Raw genomic sequence first — 23676 nt, forward strand, 5'->3', positions numbered from 1 at the left:
AAAGCCCAAACACTACGACCTAAAAAATGGTGAGAAGATGTCTCTAGTGACGTAGTGGAACAGAAACGCAGGGAGAGAGAGCAGGAAAACCTCTGGAAAGAATTTCAAGTACTGGGTGACACAAGCTCACTCAGCCTCCTGCTCTTTCCTCGGAGAGAAGAAGCCAGACGACTGGCCGACAACGGCGTCTGATGGTAGTAAAACTTGCACCCCAAAGAGAGCAAGCTGAAGGTGACCTTTCAGATGTAGTGACAGGAGCAGCCAGGGCCTCTAGCTGGGAACGTGTGGCTCAGAGAACTGTCCCCACAAGGTAGGCCCCCTGAAGTTCGTAGGAGAGGCAACTCCAGAAGCTGTTGAGTTCCGACATTCACATGGAAGTGCTAAAGGAATGAATCACTGACCCAGAAGCACGTTTTAAAGATGCAGGGGAGGAGAATACAAGAGAAAGGGCCGGAGAGGAAGAAAAGGAAGGGAGAAGGGGGCGAGGATGCAGAGGCAGGGGGTTGATGGAGGGGGCAAGAGGGGTGGCAGGGTGAAGAGCCGGGGAAGAGCTGGGGAAGAAAACCAGGAGGCAAAGTGCAGGAGAAAACAGAGCAGAGGGTGAGGGTTGGGGAGACCAGAGGGGGAAATAAAGGGGACGAGGGGAGGGACCAGAGGAGGACGGTTTCAGCTGGGTTTGTGACATTTTCTTTCTGAAGCCAGGCTGGGGGTTTATGGTACTTTTTAAAACAATGTTTTAAAGGATTTTATTTATTTTTTTAGAGAGGAAAGGAGGGAGAAAGAGGGAGGGAAGCATTGATGTGGGAAAGAAACATCGGCTGGCTGCCTCTTGCAGGCCTCCACAATGGGCACCTGGTCTGCAACCCAGGCATGTGCCCTGACCAGGAATCGAACCAGTGACCTTTCAGTTTGCAGGCTGGTGTTCAATCCACTGAGCCACACCAGCCACGGCAGTAGTGTTTATTATGTTTACTATACTCTCTTCTACACTGGTTTTCATCCCTGAGGCATTTTATTGTTTTTTAACAAAAGGCAGAGAAAGGAGAAGAACGAGAATGAGAATGAAGTCAAGGAAGATGACAGCCACAGCTTCCATTCTTTTTAACAAACGTGACCAGACGGCTGCAGTGGTAGAGGAGAATAGCATTGGTGGCCTGTCCGTCCAGGTGAGAGCAGGAAGCCAGGCTTCTCCGTTAGTTCTGGTTCTAAAGGAGGCACCTGAGCCTTAACCAGATGGAAGCCGTGGTCCCTCTGTCACCTCTCTGCTGCCCCCGAGGGCAGGGGCCCTAGACCTGGCATCCTGTTCTCCCTCTGCCTTCAACGCAGCGGGTCACCTGAACGATTCAACCAACGTTCCCTGAGCCCCAGCTCTGCCAGGGAGCACGCTGGGGGCTGGGGCCACAAATGGTGTCCCTGTCCTTCCTGAGGACTTTATAGGCAGAAGAGAGCTGCTCGGAGCCTCAGTTTCCCCATCTGTAGAATGAGAGGTTTTGCCTCAGTAGCTTTCAAGCCGAGCCTGCGTGGAGACTCTAGGATTCCAGGGTGTAGCTCAGAGAGACTGGAGAGGGATCCCACACTTTTTCTAGAACAGCTCAGCTTCACTCCGTCTCAGATATTAGGATTGGGATTCAGTGTGGCCCTAGATATCCACTGCTAGAGGGGATGTGCAGACCACAGAATGTGATGGCCCCAAGGTGTGAAGTTTTAAAGTTCTCTGTTCTTCCTAAGGCTGTATGATTCCTTGAAGACCCTAACTGTAAGAACGCACTCACTTGTTCTTTCAGTGCACGCTGCACGCTGATGGAGGTTGCTCAGTAAATGGGACAGAGACAACCAATCAACGACTAAATAAACAAGCTAACAGAGCAGGGCACTGCTGCCCAGAGGGGTGGAGAGGAGGCCAGGAAGCCCTCCCGGAGAGGACGTCCTGGGAGCTGAGGCTTCCTGGGCAGACAGACCAGCCTCGGAAAGGGGGAAGGACGGTCCGATACAAGGACAAGCCAGCAGGGAGGACAGGTGACGAGAGTGGATCTGGCATGCTCAGGGTCAGGGACCAGAAGCCCAGGGAAGACCAGATGGGTCAGGGTGGTTAAGCAAGGCCCGCCGGTGCAGGTTACTGCAGATTTTGTAAACACTTTGGATTTTAATTTAAACTCTACAGGATGCCTGTGGAGGGTTTTAAATAGGGGCCTGACGTGACCTGATTCAATTTCACAGAGTTCGCTCTGGCTGCTACGTGGGGACGGGCAGGGGGACAAGGATAGAGGTGGCTCTTTTGGTGGCACAAATGAGTGACGATGGAGACTGGGGTACAAATGGCTGAAACTGAGAAAAGAATAAACATGGCAGGTTTAAAAATGAGAAAAAGATTTCATGAGCACTTACTTCACCTTCCGAGACTCCAAATGTCTGAGTTTTGAGCTTCACCTCACCGTTGGGTGCCTAACTCTGTCCCCAAGTACACCTATGCTTGGTAACTCCGGGCGGCAGGAAAAACGCCAGTGCCCTTTGGTTTGTTGACCATTTGGAGGAATGCGTAGATTCAGACAGACCCCCAAACTTATTGGCCCCTCTGTTCCTTATTGAGAAAGCTGCTGGGTTGCCCTTCATGTTGAGATGCCAAAGCCCTGGACCACAAACACGGACTCTCTGATTTCAGATGGGTACGCAGGAAAGCTTGCCAATGGATTTGACCACACAGTCAGAGGAAGACCAATGGAAGTGAAGGGAGACTTGGATGAGAAGACCACAAGACCCAGGACGAAGTGATGGGCAGTTATTTTTGAAGTGCCTCCCACAGACTCCTACTTTGGAAGATATGAAAAAGAGTGTAAGACATATTCCTATCATTTAAGAATGCACCTTCTAGCCCTGGCCTGGTGGTTGGTTGGAGCCTTGTCCTGCACTTTGAAAGGCTGTGGGTTCGATTCCCAGTAAGGGCCCATACCTAGGCTGCTGGTTTGATCCCTGGTTCCGGCATGCACGGGAGGCAACAAATCAATGTCTCTCTCCCTCTCTCTCTTCCCCCGCCCCTACCACCTCTCTCTCTCAAATCGATAAACACATCCTTGGGTGAGGATTTAAAAAGAAAAGGGAAGAAATGAAAAGAAAAAAAGAAAAGAAAAGGAATGCATTCTCTAGCTGGGAAAACATGACGGACACATTAAACGGTTAGACATCTGGCTACATGCAGGGAGCCATGTAATGGGCTAAAAGGAGAAGGGGGCCTTTGGGGTCTCCACTGTAGCCCCGAGGTAGCTTCACGGGGTTTGGATTCCAGTTCCACTTCTGTGACTTAGTACAAGCCAGCCAACTCTTCTGGGTCTGATTCCGCTCCTTTAAACAGGGCTAACGCTTCCTCGCACACTTAACAGGGATTACATGGGATTGGAAAATGCTTCATAAGTTGTAAAGTGCGGTATAAGTAGTCTGGGTTATTATTACTGACTCTCTGTGCAGAAGGAGAAGGGAGATAGCAATGCGTCAGCAAACAGGGGCTCCTCCTGCTTCGACACTGGCAATGACGCCCCACCGTCTACAGCAGGGCCGGCAAACGGGGGGGCCCCCGCCCCTCCCAGGCCAACTCTGGGCTACGGGTGCATATGGACTAGGTCTGCTCGGCGCTGGGGCGCAGCCGTTTGTTGACTGACTGTGACTGCTGGCCTGCCGTGCCGCAGAGCCCAACTGTTGCAACAGACACTGTCTGGCCCTTTAAAGGAAAAAACAACGCTGACTCCAGGAGCACAAGATAAAGAGTCTAAATCCCATTTAGAACGTATGTGCCGCCGATGCTGAAGCAGGACCTGGGTGCATCCAAGTCACCCCCAACTCCACACGACATTACACACCACCTCCCAGGGGTAGGTTCCTGGGGAGGTGGCATTTCAAGGTGCCTTCTTTGTGCTACAATAGGGACCAGGTCCTATTCCTTTCTGTGATCTCCAGTGTGTTTCTCCTAGCGCCCAGGTCATAACAGGGTCTCCATGAGGTTTAACCGAATTCAGCATGAGTCACAGACAGGGCCAGCCTCATATGCTAAAGGACAGATGTAATTCATTTGTCCCAGACACCTAGTGATGATGCATCTCTGAAAGGGAACGCAACTTGAGAATGAATCAGTTTTCTCCTAATTAATTAGTCACACAAATATTTATTCCATGCCAACTGTGCAACTCTTCCATGCCATAGAGGCTAAGGCAAATAAGGTAATACGGGGTTATATTCGCTCCTCTGGGAATAAGTCACGTAACGTGTCAGGCGGGGTGTGAGCGCCAGGGCTTCAGAGTGGACCGTGACCAGTCTCTACTCCCAGCCAGTCTGCAGTCTGGTCGAGGAGGCCAAAGGTCAGCAATAACCACCATCCAGGGAGACAGGCGCTGTGTCCTGGTGGTGTGCGGTACGGGAAGGGGCAGGGGGAAGGCAGGGGTCCTGGGCGTGCCCTTTCTGCACACCGCTGCCCGAAAATTCACCTACAGCTTCCTCTCCCGAGGCAAAGCGGAAGGGGCAAGACACACTTATGAGCATCTCACAGCCTCCAGCTGGAGTCTATCTGATGAACCAACGTGCTGACCACGTTACGTAGATTGTCTAACTTAGTCCTCACAGCAATGCTGTGTGGTTTTACAGAGGCTGAGGCAATAGAAAGTAGGTTCTAGTCCAAGTCAACTTCAAGCTAGGCCCTATACACTCAATCCTTCACTGCAGAGCCCCGAAACTGGAGAAAGAACTGGGAGTCTGTTCCAGAGAAAGTCTAAAGTCCGTGACCCACAGAGGTAGCCCTGGTTAGGGCTACTGCGTGGCCACTGATTTCATGAGGACCGCCCCGTGTGGAGCAGGTTCCTGGCTGGAACACGAACAGTTGGTTAGTGTTCAATAACTCAATAATCAAGGGAGGAGGATAAAAATTGTTGCAAAGATCAGCAATAACTCCCTGCCGCTGGGTGTGCAACGGCTGCCACCAGCTCCGGGCAGCGATTCTGGGCGCTGGCCAGGACGTTAATTAAGCCCTAACCATGGAGGCCCGGGACTCCCTGGCAATGAATGGTGAGCTGGCAGCCTGTGAGACCTGAGGCCTAGTCAAGGTCATTTCCTTTAGCCAGGCTACTCCCTCGAACATGGTGCAAAGGTCACAGTGGACACCGGGGGCAGAACTGGAATAAAAATACGCAGTGTTGTCAAGTAAAAACTGTTATACTTACTAAGCTTTCTAGGTTATCTCTAGGGGACAAGAGTTTCCATATCAGCTTAATTGTTCAAAGGACTGCTTTCAACTTTTCCTTCTTTACCTGTACCAGACGTAGTGTAAAACCAATAAACATACGGAAAAATGCCCAATCTTAAATAAATTTCACAAGTAATAGCAGAGATGACTGTTCTGCCGTGTTACTGGCAATGATGAAAAAGATCACCAGGAACCGACCAAACGCACTGACAGAGAGGCTCTGGTGAGAAGGCCTTCTCATGCAGTAGCAGTGGCGTTGTACATTAGAAGAACTTTCTGGAAGGGAAAGTGAGAATGTCAACAAAATGTGAAAAGGTATGGGTACTTTGACCTACTAATTCTTCTAGAAATTTACCCCAAGGAAATAATTGGCAAGTGCTCTAAGGTTCACAAAAAAAAAAAAAAAAGTTCCTTGCGGGATTATTAATAATACCAAATATTTTAAAACCACCTAAATATCCACAAAAGGATGCTATCTGATAAATCATAGTATCACTAGGCAACAGAGTCCAGCGAGCCTGCTTAAAAGGACGGTGTGAGTCTGGAAGCCGCAATACGAAACTTTGTCCACGTCGTTCGGCTTTTACTAGAGGCTGCCCGTGAACTTGCACGTGGACTGGCTGTGCTCGAAACGCCAGCCCCGTGAACTTCCCTGAATTGTGTGCCTGCACAGTGGCTCTTTCCGGGTGGTGAGATTTCAGATGAGTCTTTTCTTCCTTTTTTGTTTATCTTCATTACCAGAGTTTTACAACGAACATGTAATATCTTTAAAAACAGAAACCCGAGACTGTTTTTGAAGATCAAAAGAAAACATCTCCAGGGCATGTAAATCTTCTGGGGAAAAAGCAGCGCTAAAGCCAGAATAAGGGCTGACGTTCGGAAGGAAAATGCTGAGGGCGGGAGGGAGGGACTTGAAAGCCTGACAACCTTGAACAAGAAGTCCTGTCCCAGGCCTGGGCTCCAGGGTCGGTCCTTGGGTACAAATGTCAGCTCTGTCACTTACTAGGTGAGCCACCTGCGGCAAATTACTTAACCTCCTGAGCCTCAGTCCTCTTATTTATAAAGAGAGGGTGACCGTCCTTGTTCCTACCATAGCTGCCAGAATTAGAGAAGAGAGTACCTGAAAAACAGCCCTCACAGTGCCTGGCACAATCAGTGTGCCCTAACACGAGAGCTTGTGGAAACCAGCTTCACACAATCATCATCTGAGTGAGTTCACTTTACCGGAACGGAGCACTAATGAACAGTTAGGGGGCGGGGAAAAGGAAGAGGACAATGCGGCAGAGGAATCCACAACGGCAGGCATGTAAACACCCGGGCTCTGCAGCCCAGGAGCAGTTGCTGCAGGGCCTCCGGACCAGCTGACGACTCATTCGCTTTGTAGAGGGATCCAGTTCTGCCAGGACCTGCCACTCACTGCCCCGCCTCACTGAGTTAGCTGGTCCCTGTCCAGGTAGCTGGGAGCAGGGAAAGCGGAAACTGCCACGCGCATTATCTGGTAGTTCCCGGAGAAAGAAGAAGACAGAGAAGACACGATGGGCACCCGACACAGCAGAGTGCAGAATGTTTGGAGAGTGAAGCGCACACGCTTGGGGAAGTCAGAGGTTCCAACCTTTGTGATCAGGCGGAGCACCAGAGATAGAACGTGGACGATTTTATCACATTCATTTTCCCTTAGAATCCTTTGTGCGACCCAGGCATGCTTCAAACTTGCCTCGCCCCAGCGTGATCCCCTGAACTTGAGGCAAACAGGTTCACTGTGCCATGTCAAGGTGAGGGGACAGTGCCCTGCACCTCTCTGGACCTGCGGGGGTCTTCAAACTCTTTTCCCAAATTGCTGATACCATCTGTCTGCACTCAGGGCAGATCCCAATGGGGAAAAGTCATGACCTCATAGCCAAGAACCCAGACTTGGGAATCGTGGGCACCTGGGGTCATATCCAAGTTCCTCCACTAAGTTCTCACTCTCTCTGAGCCTCAGTTTCCCCACCAGTCCAGTAAGAATCCGGCACCTGACAGGTCTGTAATAAGGCTTAAGTGACATAATGAAATTCTGAGAAGGCAGCAGGGTGTACAGGTGAAGTGCACGGGCTGTGGTGCCGGACTGTTTGAGCTCAGATCCCGACTCTCTCTCACTAGCTGTGTGTCCTTGGGCGCGTTACTTAACCTCTCTGGGCCTCAGTCTTTTCATCTGTAAAACAGAGATAATGGTAGTTTCCACATCTGTAGAGGAGGGAACGAATGAGCTCCAGCTCAGCAAGTGCTAGAACAGCCCCTGGCACATTAGTGAGCACTCAGTAAATGAGCTGTTACGATGAATGCACGCAAAGCCCTCAGTGTGGTAACAATACAAGTTCATTAAATGGTCACTGTTATTGTTACGAGGTACACGTTCCACAGAGAGTTTTGTGCTCATTCTTCTCCTGGAAAGCAATGAGAAAACGAAGACAGTGGGGAGGATCTTGTCCTCAGGTAACACGACAGTCCTGGGGAGGGAACTCACTGTCCTGTGGCCCGGGCGGGATACCCCGGGACCCCTGTGCCCAGGCTCCCCTTCGCTTCCAAAGGGCCCTCATCCAGCCACCCGCTCCATGAACAAATGCTCACTAAGCACCCCCAATGAGCCTAATGGATCACCCAAGAGAAGAATAAGGTGGCTTTGGCCCCTGCCACCCAGAGCTCACAGGGTAGTGGGGAGAGGTGCCACACACACGCACACACGCGCACATGCACACAAGTGATTACTTGAGGATGGGTGCAGCCAGTGCTGTGACATCTGTGATGAGAAGGGAATGGGGTCCCGACCTGTCCAGCCTGGAGGCGGGTGAGGGGGAGGAGGATGGAAAGGCTGGGACGTCGCCCACGAACAGGAGCCGGCTGGCGCTGCCTGGGAGTGAAGGAGGAAGCGATCCGGGCAGACAGGCAGTCAGTGCTGCGGCCACGTGGTGACTGTCTCACAGGTGAGCAGCAGGAAGGACAGTGGGACTGCCACGTCCCTAGACCCAGCAGCACTCGGCTGGGTGGTCGGAATTTGGAGAGAGGCCGAGGGCCTCGGGGACGGGCTCTCAGTGCCACTGTTGTCTCTTCCCTTTCAGACTGTCCTTGCCTGCCGGCGAAGACTGCCACATCTCCGACCCCAGAGCCCGGGGCCGAGGGCCGGCCGTTCTCAGCTCAGATTCCCAGAGGCCACAGCCGTGGACCACTCTGCCCACCCATGAACTGGAGCCGCACGTGAGCCACGACAGGGACACTGCCCTCTGCAGGCCTCCCGACGCCTGCAACCTGCCCTGGTCACCCCCCGCGGGGTTGTGCAAGGTTATTCAGGAGGATGAGTCTCCCTCGCTGAAGGAAAGGGGCGGAGGACCAAAGCAAACCATGGCTCCGAGAGAGGGCTCCGTGACGGACAGAGACGGGGATGTTCCCGTGGGGGCGTCGTGTGGCATCAGAGGAGCCAACCCCCAGGTCGCCGATTTCTCTGCCTGCTTACACGCCACGGAAAGGAGACGTGCTTAAGTTTCCTGTAGTTTTACCCTGGAAGTTGACGCTCCGGCAGAGGAAGCCGCCTGTTCTGGACGTGGCAGGATTCTTTAGGAATCCGCACACTGGGAGTCTGGCGCCACCCCTACGTGGTACCTCTGTTGTCTTTTTGTTTAAGACAGCAAGCTTTTCCCAGGATCAGAGCTGCCTGCCAGTCTCTCTTGATAAACAGCCCACCAGCTCTCTTGGTAGATTGGATGTTTAATAATTAGCCTAACTCATTGTTTATCAAAGTGGCAATTATCACTGCAATGAAATAATATTTTAACTGCAGGGGAATCCTTACGGACAGCTCCCAAGTAGACTCTACCGGCTGGGAATGGCCCACGCAGCTTCCAATACTCAGAGGAAAGGGCCACTCCATCTCGGCTGGCAGGTCCCGGTGTCTGAGATGCTCCCATCAGATGCTGCCCCAAAGACCTAAGGACATGTGCCCAGGAGAAGTATACGGTCTCAACCCTTCCCACTGAGGCCCAATGGCCCAGCAAAATATGAAAGTGCGGCCTGTGCTCCTGAAGCGGAACAGCCTGGAGTCGGTGGAGTTGGTGAAGCAGCCGCACCACCGCAGGAGCAAGTCTCAGCAGGTGCGCTTCAAGGACGATGGGGCCAGCAAGGCACCGCCTGGTCCCCCCGAGGTGGAGGCCTGCGCTTCTGAAGAGCCGGCTGTGATGGACAAGACTCCAGCGCCCAGACACCACCACCTCCCCGCCTACTCGCTCTCCTTCCCCAGGTCCCAGAAGGCAGGGGGCTCTCGGAACATCGCCATCCAAACCTCCCCCAGTCTCAGGAAGCATTTCCCAATTTTCAAAAGGAAGAGACTCACAGCCAGCAAGTCCCTGGTGGAAATGCCAACAGCGCCCCAAAGTGCCATCCAGGTCAACGGCAACCTCTCTGAACAGGACATTGTGTCTCCTGAGCTTGCCTACTTAAGGCTGGCTCAGCACCTTGAGGATGGGCCTCGGAGGGTCAAGGCACCCCACCCGTTCCTCCCCAGAACGGCCAAGGTGCAGAGCAATGGGCCTGTCGGCATATGCTTGGAAGCAGGGACTTGGAGGTCCTCGGAGAGCACCACCGCCGCCATTCAGGTCCCGGATGACATGTACCACAGTCCTTCCTGGGCAGCGAGGGAGCCCGCTTTCAGCCAAGGCAGGTCTGCAGAGATGAGCAACGCCATCCACCTGTCGGCGGACATGTACGCGGGCCACGGGAGAAGAGCGCTCCCATCTGATTCGGAAAGATCCCCCCCTTGCTCAAACGCCACCAGCGGTGCCAACCACACGCCAGGCACGGGGAAACTCAGACCTGAACTGCTTTTGCCCAAAGACAACGCTGGTGACGAAGACTTTGGCGCACTGTCATCTCTGCCGAAGGACACGCGGGTTCCCTCACCGCCACGGACTCGCAGCTCCCCCTCGCCAGGCCAGCCCACCCATGGCCGTCCAGCCCACCCTGGAGGGGGGTCAGACTGTCCTTCACCGAGTGACCATCACCAGGAGCTGCCGTCACTCAAACCCAAGGACACACCAAAATCCGCCCCTGCGTGTCGGGAGCAGAGGACGAGCGCCCCCGCCCCGTCGGACGCCCCAGAGCCCCGCTGCTGCCCGGGCAGTGACCGCCTCCCGTCCTCCCTTCCAAGGAGGGAGGCCAAACCGCAGAGCGACAGGGAGGCTGGGGGGGTGAATCAAATCCACCTGGCTCGGGGTGAACTCTGCGACCTCCAAGGCAGGCTGCAATCTGTGGAGGAATCTCTGCACTCGAACCAAGAGAAAATTAAAGTCCTTTTGAATGTAATTCAAGACCTGGAGAAAGCTCGGGCTCTCACAGAAGGGTAAGGCGCATTTTTTCAACACTGAAAGCGACTGGCGTAACTCGTTTGACAGGAGAGAAGCGGAGAGAGAGAGCACTGGTTTCCATTAGTAAGACGTCCCCCGAATGTCTGAGTTTCTGTTGCTTCCCCAAATCATAAGCAAAGTCCTCCCTTAAAAAATATTTTATTTATTCATTTTTAGAAAGAAGGGAAGGGAGGGAGAAAGAGAGAGAAACATGAATGTGTGGTTGCCTCCCACGCATCCCCAAATGGCACCTGGCCTGCAGCCCAGGCCTGTGCCCTGACTGGGGATCGAACCAGCAACCCTTTGGTTCACAGGCCTGTGCTCAATCCACTGAGCCACACCAGCCAGGGCCAATTTATTCCAACCTGGCTTTATTCAATTCTAGGTTCTGGTTGATTTCCACGGCTTTTTGTTTTTGTTTCCAAACATCTGCAGACTGCAGAAAGGGGGCATTGAAGCAGAGGGTCTGAAATGATTTTAAGATGGGGGCCAGGTGGTGCACGATGGGGAAATGATAGCAAACAGGTACTCCCCCGCCCCACCCTTGAAGCAAGCCACTGTTTTTGCCAAGCTCTTTGGCCATTTGTCTGTCTGTCTCACAGGACTCCAGGTGGCCACCGAGCCCCCTGCTGCCCTTGCCCTCCCCTAACCACCTTCCTGGCGTAGCCGGTCCATCACTGACCAACTCAGTGGGGGCTGAAATGAGATCACAGTTCTGCAAAGAAAAAAGAAGTCACAGAACGCTTGTCTGGGTGACTCAGCACAGCCTGGGAAGGGAAAGGCCGTTGTTTACGTGGGTGTGGAGTGTTTGTCCTGGAAAATGTGCTCCCAACAGCCTGAGAGGAAGGGGTGATGAAAGCTCACCAACAAAAGGTGGGAGAGGGAAGAGGAAATTAACTGGCATCTGCTGATGTGAATCAGCGTCAGCACTGCTGACACGAGCCAGCACTGGGGAGGCGCAGAGAGAGACACACCGAACTGAGGGGTCCGGGGTGTAACCACCTGCCTTCCGGTTGCTTGCAAAGTCCCTCAGTTTCCTTCTCTCTCTCTCTCCCTCTCTCTCTCTCTCTCTCTCTCTCTCTCTCTCTCTCTCTCTCTCTCTGTCTCGAGGGGGTAAGGAGATCTGACCCCAGCTACTGTTGTCAGAAGGAAAAAACCCTCAGATCTAAAAGCCCCCTGGACAAGTGAGGTCCTGTTCTCATGGGTTTCTTGTCTGTCACGGGCATGCAGCTTCAGAGCACGGCTCCCGGTGAGAGGGGCAAGGTGTAGGGCCTGTGTGTGTGCATCCCACGGGACTTGCATCCAACACACTCTCTGTCTTGCAGGCGCAACTTTTACCGAACTGGCCAAGACCTCAACAACTGCAGGACCTGCCAGAACACGGCGTGCATCATATACAGGTACCTGGCTGCCACGGAGGCCAGCTCTGCGGAGCGCGGAAGCGGCGGGTCCACGGGACACTCCCATACACTGTCTTAGATGCAGAAAGTTAAGAGACAAAGACAGGAGGCCTTTCAGTACCTCAGACTTAAACACCAAGGTGTTGAGCGGTAAAATGTTAACACCTGGCTCTGAGGCAGCCTGGCTTTGTTTCTTCACAATAAGGGCGATGAGCAAATCCTTTTGCTCATAGGAAAATGATCCCTACACTACTGAACACCAAGTTCGGGCACCTCACAAAGCTCTCTGTGCACGTGAGATTGCGTCTCATTTCACAATTGTACCTTGCCAGGTGGGTGTTACTGTCTTTAGGGAAGTTCAGCCACACGGCTCAGGTCACATGAAGCATTTTCAGAGAAGGGCCCAAGCTCAAGACTCAAGGTCAGACCTTTCTCACCCCAGACCTGGAGATGTTGGTTATTCCGCCCCAGCACCTCTTCCTCAGCAGTAGTGATCCCCTGCCAAGCACTTACTATGTGGTAAGGAACGTGCTAATAAGCACTTTGCATTCCTTTCTTAGTACCTCATTTCCTCCCACCAGGGGGTGAGGGTGCTACAATAAAGTGGACTTTTGTAAGTAATAGAAGGAAAACACCATGTAGTAATGAGAGCAGCGAAGCTGGACTCCCAGTCGCCCAGTCAGATATCTGCTGACATGTCTGTGGCTCAGTTTCCTCATCTGTAGAGTGGCAACACTTATCCCAGGTAACATACGTAGACGCTTTTGGTAACTGCAAAGCTCTGCACCCATCCACGGGCTTATTACTGTTATTACTAGAAAGATCAGTGCCCCCTTAGCTGGAAGCCCATTTCAGCAGCACGGTGGAAATGTGGTCAAAAGCAGTCATTTTGGTTGATGGCATCTAATTTTGACAAAAGTGTAGGGCTTTGCTTTCTCTATTACATTTCTCTCTCAGATGGAAAGGGCAGCCTGATGGGCTTGTCTGTCTTCTTTTAAATTTGTCTTCTCTCTCCAGCAGAATCGGAGACTTCCTCCCAACAAGGGAGGGGGTGGTGCTGGAGGTTAGAAGCCCCCCCCCCCCACTCTGGCAGGGCCTGGGGCATTTTTTCATTGAAATGTCAATTCCTTACACCTAGCAGTTACCATGGAACTACAGACTTTTACCAAATGACAGAAGCTTCAGGACTCAGCACAGAAATGCTCTTTACCTCAATGTAAAATAAAAAAAAAAATCCCCTAAAAAAGAAGAAGAAGAAGAAGAAAAAAAAAAACCTGGGAAAGGCTTATGACATTGGAAAGTATAAGTAGCCAGTCTAGTTTCACCAATTGCTACATTTTTTGCTCCTTTTTTTACATCTCCTTTCTTAAGCAAATTTCCTAAGCTTCAGAAGGACAAAAATTATTAAATGTCTAGACAGCTAGGGAGAACAAAAAAACCATGCATTATAAACAATAATTATTTTTAACTACCCTCCATTTAAATTTTGGATAGTCTCCCTTCGTCATCAGCCAGATGATGTATTTTTCCATTACCTTAAGATGACTTTTTATTTAACTTATGTAAATGAGGAGGACAAGTGGTTACTTCGCAGGCTACTGTGAGTGCCATGGCCTGGCCTTGAGCAAATCATTTCTGGCCTCTGAGTTTCCTCATCTGAAAAATGAGGGCCTTTAATTACATGGTCCCTCCAGCCCCTCTCAGTTCTGACATCCTGGTGTTTCTATCTGAATTAAAGGCGGAAATATTTGGCTAAACTGTGACCTTCCCACCAGCCCGAGACTGTTTGCGTTTTCCTACTGGCTACTTCCAACACCCCAAGCAAACATCCGAAGTCAATGTGCACCCCTGGAAGGGTTACTAAACCTCACGCGCACACCCCTTTCCAGTGTTCCAGGAGGGGGGCCACTGTGTACATCCACTCCGCATTACCATGCAAAGCCAGGCTGTTCCTGCAGACAGCCTCTATAGCCTTGTATCTTCTAAGCCACTACGAAGGAACAGGCAATTAATTTGATGAAAGCAAAGAGATCAGAAAAACATCCCTATCATAGTAACGGTGGGAAGATGAGAGTTGTCCTTTTTCTTTCTTTCTTATTTTTAACATTTCAAATGACTTCAAACCCTTGTGTTGTGTCTTGGAGAGTCAGATCTTACAAACTAATGAATAAGTGATGTGAAATACTCGTCCTCGGGCCTTGCTGAGCCTCGGTCCCTCTCCGCGGTGATGGATGGGCCCGGAGCACATCACTATACATAAAGCATGTGGGCACGTGAAGAACTGCCTCCCAGCTCGTCTTCTCTGGAGCTGCTGCTGCTAAGTTAGCAACACATGAACTTTTCTAAGGAGCTACAGCTAATGCTACTTGCCTCCATCAAGGCATGTGGAGTCATCAGTTCTGCCCGAATCATGCTCTCTGCTCCCAAGTCTCCTTAGCTTTCTTCTTATTTCCATAGATCGCATCTGACCATGAGGCACAGCCCCACGCAGATGCCTAAGGATGCCATGCGTGGCTCTCAGGGGCTGGCCAGGGATTTCTTGCATGGAGGCAAATGGACTCAACTTTGAGTTTTGACTGCCATGAACTCGGTGGGGGGGGGGGGCAGGAGCAGAAATTGGTTCTATGCCTCAAGCTGGTTCCAAGCTGCTCAGTGCCCAGTCATACTCCCCATTGATCCTTAGCGTTGATTCTAGGACAAGTTTCTCAAAGGCTTGGATGAGAGCTGCCTGTGGTACCAAAGATGAAATAATATTGAATTACTGAGTGTGAAGGCTGTTCTCTTTCCAAAGCTATTTCAATCCTTGTGGTTACCTGGAGGGGAGAATCAGAGTTTGGTGCCAGAATGTCTTAGAAACTTCCTGAAGACTGGTCTGCTCTGCCAGAAGAGAGCAGGTCTCAGGTTCACAGCCACGGGCAAGCAGCAGCCATCCAGCCAGAACGCGATCATTCTGAATTATGTTTACTGCAGCTTTTAACTTTTCAAATGAGTCCCCCTGAATATTCATTGTAAGGGATACAGATCTTTATCTTCAACAGGGATATTGCCTAGTTTATAAAAATATTTGCATGAATGTTTTTAAGTATAAAAAGAACAATGATTTAGAGAGAAATAACGTGAAGTAAATAACTGGTGTGGGGAGTTTCACAAAAACCGAGGGGACGAGGAACGAATGACTGAAGCTTGGGGAGTGACCTCGTAAGGACTCAGCCCCCCCCCCCCCCCCCCCCCGCTTTTCTTCCCAAGCCCCATCCTTCCACCCTCCCCCTCCCCCACTGCAGTCTCCGTCCCTCCAACCGCATCTCCCTGCCCTTCATCTTCCAGTTCACTCTACAAATCATCACTGAGCTTCTTTCAAAGAACTTTGTCTCCACCAATCATGCATTTGTTTTCTGCATGTGTCTCCTGGGGGGGGGGGTCTGCTTGGTTTAAGTTGTAAAATCCATCAGATGTTTTAAGGGAAGAGAACAAGGTCTTTCTCAGAACAACTCTGCACCTGCCACCCCAGCGTGTCGCTTAGGAAATGGAAATAAAGAGCACGCTGCAAACGTGGCGTTTGTCACGGGTGAAGGGGTGGTTGGCCACGGGGAACCTGAAAGGTGCCAGAGAGGAGAGAGACGGAAGGGCTGTTGTCGGGCTGGGGGTTCACTTGGACGGGCTGTCTCCTCTTCTCATTTTTAGCCTCTTTTTTTCGTGGTTTCAACAACACTCCTGGATTTTAAGTTCTGTCTTGTGACACTACGGTCTTCCCCCACCTCCTTCATCAGCACATTCTCTCTTAATCCTAACTACAGGGATATGTAAACTAGATATTTTCAACTTATTATCTCAAAGGCATCTCACTGCACCAGCTTTGATTTGGGGAACTTGTCCCAAGGCGTCTCTCTGGAACACAGGCCAAAGCCTCTGCCAGGGTGTGCCCTGCGGGAGAAAGCCAGGCCTTCTTCCAAGGAGCTGCAGGAGTCACCTGGGGTCACACAGTTGGTGGTGCGCGGGAGGCTTCATGAGTTTCTTTTTATGGTTAAGCTTTGGGATGCTGAGTCTTGGCCTCGCCTGCTCCTTAAAGCCATTGGCTAACTGGTGAACAAGGCTATTTCATTAGAAATGTAATAGGCACCCAGGCCCATTACATTTAGCAACCCCCAGTCTGCTTAAATTATTTAGTGTTTTCCTTCGGTCTGCTTAGGATGCCCTCCCAGCATGGAGCCAGGTGAGCTGGGAGGGAGCGCCGGCTCCTCTCCGGCCCCGGGTGAAGTCTGCAGTGAGAAGCACCTCCAGAGCAGGCGGCGCACCTGCTCTTTTCAGCAGGCACAGACGCCTTACCAGCTCTCCTCCCATTTCCGCGTGCACAGAGTGACACTTGCTTCCACTGCTGGATGGTGAGCATCACAGCAATGCCAACCAGCCTCCTCAGAACACTCGCCACCATGCGTGGCTCAGGCTTTCTCTTTAGGAAGCATCAAGTCTGGGGCACGCGTGGAAACGTCTCTGAGCCCGGCAGGGTGATCCCCAAGACATGTGTCTCTGGTGCCTGCTTCTCTCAGTCGTGCACGATCCCTTTCTTCTCCCCCAAAGGGGGAGAATTTACAGCATCAGCAATTTATCGGCAATAAAAATGAAACCCATTTTAATGCATTAATAGCTAAAGAGGCGGAAACATGCCATAAATTACAGAATCAAGCAAGCCGAGAACGTCCCGTGAGTAACGAGTGGGCGGCCGCTGGCACAGAGGCTACAGCTGACCACAGAACGACCCGCTCTTTACTTCTCTATCAAGTTAATGTAACGACCATGACCATTTGTCGTCCCAGGCACAGTGCCAGGCGTCTCGCTCATGTGGTACGTGCAGCATCTCATCTCCAGCTCCCAACGACTCTAACGTGTGAGTGTGGTTACTGTCCCCATTGCACAGATGAGGAAACTGAGACTCGGAGAGGTTATGGAACTTGTCCAAGATCCAAAAGAGCTGGGACTCACTCAGGTCCTGCTGTTGGGAGATTTTCTGGTTCCTTCCCCTCTTACCTTTGACCCTGCCTAGTCGGTGAATATATGTTCAAGCTCTCTGAGAACACCTGTCCTTTTTGAGGGCTTCAGAGGAAGGCCTTCTCGACCCAGAGCCACAGACCCCAGAGCAGATGTCTTTCACAGTTAGTGATCGGCGGTGATGAGTTCTGCACTCGGTCTTACTTATTCGTGTTCCTGGAGGAGAAGCTGCAATTCTCCAAGGACCTGTCAGCAGGCGGCTGCCCTTGGAGAAGGAGTGCACTTGCCAATGTGAAACTGCTGCAACTTGTGGGGCTTACAATTATGCCATAAAAATAATGAGCAATCTGGTCATTAGGAGAGAGTTTTAGGAACAGAATCCCTTCTGGGCTGTGGGAGCAGGTAGGAGTAGAGACTGAACTCAAGTCCCTGCTTTCCCAGCCTGGATCCTCCCCCCAAGACACTTTCTCAAGTGACATGACTTATCCAAGTGGACAGGAACCAACTACCCTCACTGCTGCCGTTGATTCCGACAGCTGGTTCTTGAGGAGAGAGAGTGGTAGGCAGTCCACAAAGCAGCGGTGCCCCTGGGCTCCGTGGTACATGGGCCGCGAAAACTCGGCGGAGGTGAGGAGGCAGAGAGGGACTGGGAAGAGGTTTCCTCTTCGGGGAGACTCCAGGGATCATTAGTTTTGGGCCAGCCTGCTCGGAGTGTGTGGTTTATGGCAGTGGCTTGTCACCATTTCTCTTTATCAAAAGACCAAGCCCCCTGCTGAGAAGGGCAAAGGCCCCCCGCGGACCTCGGCAGCCGGCCCACACTGGGACCGCTGCGCCCACGTGTCCTGGGAGTTGGCTGCCTGCCGGGGGCGCCCGTCTTCTCCGGTGATGCAGCCTCCCAGCCAGAACTGCCCCGCATTCTGGAGACATCAGGGTAGGATGGGCTGGTCAGCTGGGTCATAAAGAGTCCTCCATGCAGCCCAGCTCCACGTGGGGTCGGGTTCCACAGGGGACGTGTGTTTACTTCGGTGCACAGGGGCTCGGTCAGCACCTCGGTCCCCAGCCCATGCGCATCAGGCAGCCAGAAGCTCAGACAGGCGATGAGCACTGTGTTCGTCAGCGAGTCGGCTGCGTGAGCTGCTGCGGAGCCAGGCAATCTGGGCTTCTGCTCTGGCCCCGTCTTGCACCAGTGGTGCCCTTAACCTGCCCTTGCCTCAGTTTCCTCATTTATGGAATGAACAGAATGTGTGCCTGACGGGGCTGTGCAGGTTACACGAGACATGTGAGAACGATTAAACTCATGGTACAGCGTCCACAGTACAGATTTTACTCCATGAGTAACAGTCTTCCTCCTCCTCCTCTTCTTCCCTCCTCTCCATCTTCTAATTATCATTATTCATTTAAATTGCGACGCGTCCTCACCGAACATCATCCAGGTACTTCTGCCATTTCTTCTTCTTCTATTACGGCCCTGGTCACGGCCAGGCCCTGGGCGAAACCCCTGAATTCCTCTTTAGGAAAAAATAGAGCAGGAGGAGTGTAGAGACCAGGCTGAATCCTGATCGGAACTCACGGTGCAACTTCTCTCTGCCAATTCACTTGTCAGTTAAATGGAGATAACCACCTCCCCCTCTTCCTGGGCCCTCACGAGGACAAAACAAAAACCCAGACCTGGAGTGTTAGCCAAGTAAAAGTGAGGGGCTTCTAGTGTTCACTGACTTCTGTACAAAGGTTCATCTCTTTTCGGCCGCCTTCCGTGTGCCCATCCAAGCTACTGCACCCAGCTCCCGGCTCGGTTGCTTGCTTACGCACGAATGTATTTACCTACTTCTTGCTTCTGCGTCTCCTTCCAGATAAGCCACGACTTAGGCTTCCTAGTGCTTCCAATCACCTAGAAAAACCCCCTCTTGCTTCTCGCCTGGCACCACGCCTGGAGCGTTGACCTGTCAGCTAGGTTGGGGGCTGATCCCCCCTTGAGAGGGACGCCTGAGAGCTCTCCCCCGTTCCTGGTTTACTCCCAGCCCACTTCTAAAGGCTGTGGGGTACCAGGTGCAGAAAGCTGAGAAGGCAAGGGCTTTAAGGCTCCCTAAGACAATGAACAGGGCAGCGCTGAAGCAGGCTGTCCGGTCTTCCTCGCACACCTCGAATGCTCCACGTGGTGTCTCAATGGCTCCAGGCCCGAGTCCGGTACTGTAGCAATTTCTTGACCACTGTTTGCCCCCACTGGGAGCCAGAGCTCTACAAACTAAGCCTTTGGCACGCCTCTCCGCCCATGCAGAATATGGATGGCAGAAGGTTACAGGGGGTGGGGGGAGATTAAGAGGAAGAAGAGAGGAGGGGAGGTTACAGAGAAGTCACTGGTGTTCACCTTGACACCAAACCCAAGGCAGACAGCCACTTCCCAGAATCTACAAGCAACCCTCTCTTCGAATTCTCACCAAGCAGACCAATTATTCCCCCTTTCAAGAGGCTGCTGAATATGTTGTGGGTCGGCTAAGAAGGAAGTTGAGGGGACTCTCCTTTTCTGCACCCAGCTTCAAGATGAAAAGGGATGAGAGAGGACACTGTCCCCCACCCCCGCCATTTACAAGGCAGCTGCTACCTAAACAAAATATACTCCCTCTTCTCTCCTCCAAACTAAACAGCAGTTTGTCAAATGGAAGAGTGAGAAGGAAAGTGACAATTTTCCTTTATGTTAATAAATTGCTTTGGCCTAAAAAACATTAATCAATTTCTTTCCTAAGTGCACACACTTCTCTATACCCTGCTTTTTGCCTGGCCTTGGAAAGAACGTCATTTTCAATCCCCTTTCTCTTGTCCAGATCAGTGAGGGCAATTACAAGAGGAGTGGGGGGAGATCATAATGGAGCCCTGTGGTGTTTCCATAGAAACGTAGAATGTATTCTTTCCTGAATGTACAGGGAAGGGATGGGTGAAGAGTGATGTTGCTGGCAAGGTAAGTTACTGAAGAGCTTAAGGTATGAGTGTGGAGGTGAGACATTCAGCTCCTAAGACAGGAAGACAAAAGACTTAGTGAAGAGGGCAGTGGGCAGAGACCTGGTCCTGCGTGAGGACATTTGACCTATTCTTGTGTCCCATCTGTACAACTACCCGGTAAGAGAGCTTTGTGACCCCCGTTCTCAACTGAGTCTCAGAAAGAGAAGCCACTTGCCCAAGCTCACCCAGCCAGCGAGAGGCACAGCCTCGGTTCAAGCCCAGGAGCGTTCCACTCAGAGCCCTTGCACTATCCTCTCTCTGTATGGGCTGCACTTTAACTCAGACGATGAGATAGTTTCATGCTGTCTCCTGGCTCCTCTCAAGTTCTGCCAGTTCTGTCCATTCTGGATCCCCCCGAAGCACTGCTTTCCCTAACTGGTATTAGGACATGGCTGTTGAGTCTTGACACACTCAGGTGGTTTGTTGTTGTCGCTTGTTTATCTGAAGTATGAAGTCAGAGAAATGTCACATATAAGAGGAAAAGGAAGATGGGTTTTGTGTATGTTCATATAATTTGTTAGGTGTATGGATGAGGACCTGGAAAGTGGGGTAATTAAGATCAATATGAAGGATTTTTTTTAAAGCAATTGTTAATTTAATCTGCCCCACACACTGGGAATTAAGATCTACAAGGGCAGTATGCAGGTCTGTCTGTCTTACCATTGTGTCCCACAACTGAGCACAATGTCAGGCCACAAACTAGCTGGCTGGCTGGCTGGCTGGCTAGATGGATGGATGATGGATGATTGATGGATGGATGGATGGATGGGTAGATGGATGATGGATAGATAGATAGATGATGGATGGATGAATGGATAGATGGGTGGACAGATGGATGGATGGAGGACAGATGGAATGTCTTATAACAGCAACAGCAGAGGAAATTCCTAGAATGAACATGGGGTACCCACTTCCTTTAGCTCCATCTGGTGGCCTAGGCTAAAGGTTACTGACCTGGCAAATCCTGGGCTTCGGCTACAAAGCTCTCAAATAGCTCTTGGTGTTGGCTAGCTCTTCCTGAGGACACAGAGCCACTGGACTGGTAGCCAATGTCTGCCTGTCTATCTAACACCCGTCCCCCAGCACCTAGCCCAAGGCCTGGCACATGGGAAATAGTCAACAAATGATGGTTGAATGACTGCCTGAATCCTCGGTGCCTCGGTCAGAGCCAAGTGTTGACATCTATACTGTGTCGCTTAAACTCACTGAGAACCCTGTGAGTAGGCAACGTGCTCATTTTACAGATGAGGACACTGTGGCTTGAAAATGAAAACTGACTTCCCCAAGATCTCACAGCTAATCAGCTGTGGAGCTTGGCTGTGAAAAACACAGTCTGCGTTTCATCCACTATATAGGTCACCCAGCTAGGAACATGTCCCTATAGAGGGGACCAGGGAGGAACAGGAAGTAAAAGGACATAAGCCGAGAACAAAACATATTCTTCCCTGACGCTTCTAAGCACTGATGCCCCACCCGTCTTTTTAGCAGCTTCCATCACAGAAATCCCAGTGCCAAGCCACCGTCTGGGGCCTTCATTACTTGTACGGCAATCATAGTTTGCCTTTTCAGTGGCACTCGGTCTGACCCTGGGTCTGTGGGAAGTGACATAGGGACAGTAGACAAAGACGACTGTCCCTGTAATGACAGCTCCTTTCAGCCCTTGCTGGGCAGAAAGGCTCTGGCCAGTCACGCCATATCACAAACCGGCATGGGGTCTTCCATCCTGCACATGAAACACTTCATCTCTTCCTCACTACACAAGGGGAAGGCACTGCTTTCATGGCTGTGCTTCTTCCACAAGCCCACGCCGGCTCCTCATCTTTGGCCTTCTGAGAGCTGTGGTGTGAAACCTGCAGTCTTCCTACAAGCATCCCGCACAGGAACAGCTCCTGAAGTAAAGGTCCTGGGGAGGGGAGTGGGCAACTGAGGGCGGAGGGAGCCCAAGTGCAGTCTGCAGGAGTCCTTCGTTCAGGCTCTGATGGGTGTGTGGGGGGGGCGGAGCCAGCAGAGGGAGGTGGGCTGACAGTCCCGGAGGAGGAGGCCCGCCAGCCCGATTCCCCAGCCCTCAGAGATCAGGGGCTCATGAGCACCCACGGCTCGGGCCAGAGCCTCTGCACTGCGTGGCCCCATTCTCTGAATTCTGGGAACCCCAGTCCCTGACTTCAAGTCCTCTATACCTCACAGACCAGTGTGCAGACCATACAATGGAGTCTATGTGAACGACTCCAAAACACAAATGAAACAGCAAAAAGGAGATCAGGATGTGCCCATCACAGGAGAGTGTGTAAATGCGTTTGTACTGAGGACTAGGAGGAGGTCAGAGTATATGTAAAGCAATCGATAACACGTTAATTTGAGAAGCTAGACAAAGGCAAGGCCTATATATTAGTAGTAATAATGTTTAGGATAATACTAACAGCCATAGGAGCTAACTAACACAGATGAAGGGCTTCTTCCACACCAGGCCCTGCTGTAAGTACTTCTTTTATAGTCTCTCACTTCACACACACACACACACACACTCCAAAGAAAGCCTTTAAGATACATGCTATTAGGTTGTCCATTTTATTGATAAGGAAGCTGAGCTGTCAGTTTTATTGTCTATTCCTCACTATTATTTACATCTTTTGTAATGAGGTGATTTTCATGCATAACACATGTGAAAAGAACTCAGAATTAGGAGCATTAAACAATGAGAGGAAGACTGGAGGGACGTTTACTGAGCTCGACTATAAGTCTGCCACATGACACGCCTCACTGAAATTTCAGAGCATCCCCAGCAGGAAGGCATTACAGGCGCCAATTCAATCAATGAGGACCTGAAGGTCCAGAGAGCTAGCACAATTTTTCCAAGGTCACACAGCCAGCAGGTACGTACGCACCTGGGACTAGGTGTCAAAGCCCATGCTCTTCTGGATCAGCTGGGCCCTTGGGGTGATGCTAAATCAGTATGTGCTGATTGGGATTTACTTTCCTTCCGTTCTCTGTGTTTTTCAGTGTAGAGTATGATTTTCGGCAGCAGGAAGGCAGGTTCCATGAAGTTCTACAGAGTCTGGAGGAAGCGGAACCAGCTGGGGAGCCCTCTCCCCCACCAAAGTCCCCAGCAGAAGCCCCTGTTCCTGAGAAACAGGATGCAAGGCGGAAAACCAAGAAGGTGAAGAAGAAATGCTTCTGGTGGATCTGAGCTTGTCAGGACCATGCCCTGTGCCCTCCCCAAGTACCTCCCCGAGGTGGGGACGCCACCGCCCACAGGCCTTCTCTACTGCTTAGCAAAGGCCCCAGGCTGCGATCCACGCAACCTGGGAAATGGGAAGGACCCAGGGCTGGCTTAGCCGCTGCTGGACGCCTGCCCACCAACCTCACCTGAGTGAGTGCCACCGCTTGCTGAGGACTTCACGGACTCCAGAGTGACCACTTGCCTAGCTCCCCCTCACACACCACCAGGCCACATCCTGGGGGGGGTGCCACATCCTGGGGTGCGCAGTCTGGATTCCCACCAGGAGCAAACCCACACACATATCGACTTTCCAACACCTCCATGATGCTGAGCACTTCCTCCTCATCCTTGGTTCATCGTCCCAGATGGAAAAAAAAGAGAGAGCAATGCTGTGTGGGACAGGAAGATACAGGAGCTCTGTGAACAGAGACACCAGAAGAGATCAGACAACACATGTTGGCTGTTTTCAAAGAAAACAGGGTACAGGAGCAC

The 23676-nt window shown here is 51.5% G+C and overlaps 2 protein-coding genes across 3 annotated transcripts in view; one reads left to right on the forward strand and one right to left on the reverse strand.

Moving 5' to 3' along the window:
- DOCK2 (dedicator of cytokinesis 2) overlaps positions 1-23676 on the reverse strand; it is a 345180-nt gene that overhangs the window by 155278 nt on the left and 166226 nt on the right. The gene's annotated exons all lie outside the window — the stretch shown is intronic.
- INSYN2B (inhibitory synaptic factor family member 2B) lies at positions 9178-23151 on the forward strand. Its single transcript, XM_053656948.1, has 3 exons — positions 9178-10586; positions 11916-11990; positions 22965-23151. The coding sequence occupies exons 1-3, from the start codon at positions 9235-9237 to the stop codon at positions 23149-23151; spliced, it is 1614 nt and encodes a 537-aa protein (XP_053512923.1). The 5' UTR covers positions 9178-9234.

The sequence above is a fragment of the Artibeus jamaicensis genome, unplaced genomic scaffold (assembly GCF_021234435.1).
Source record: "Artibeus jamaicensis isolate MK-2021 breed Jamaican fruit bat unplaced genomic scaffold, CSHL_Jam_final scaffold_3151, whole genome shotgun sequence".
NCBI classification, from domain to species: domain Eukaryota; kingdom Metazoa; phylum Chordata; class Mammalia; order Chiroptera; family Phyllostomidae; genus Artibeus; species Artibeus jamaicensis.

Coding starts and splice junctions, on each gene's coding strand:
- INSYN2B (XM_053656948.1), top strand. CDS start 9,235: ATGGCCCAGCAAAATATGAAAGTGCGGCCTGTGCTCCTGAAGCGGAAC. Junction 10,587..11,915: donor GCTCGGGCTCTCACAGAAGG/GTAAGGCGCATT, acceptor TCTGTCTTGCAG/GCGCAACTTTTACCGAACTG. Junction 11,991..22,964: donor ACGGCGTGCATCATATACAG/GTACCTGGCTGC, acceptor TGTGTTTTTCAG/TGTAGAGTATGATTTTCGGC.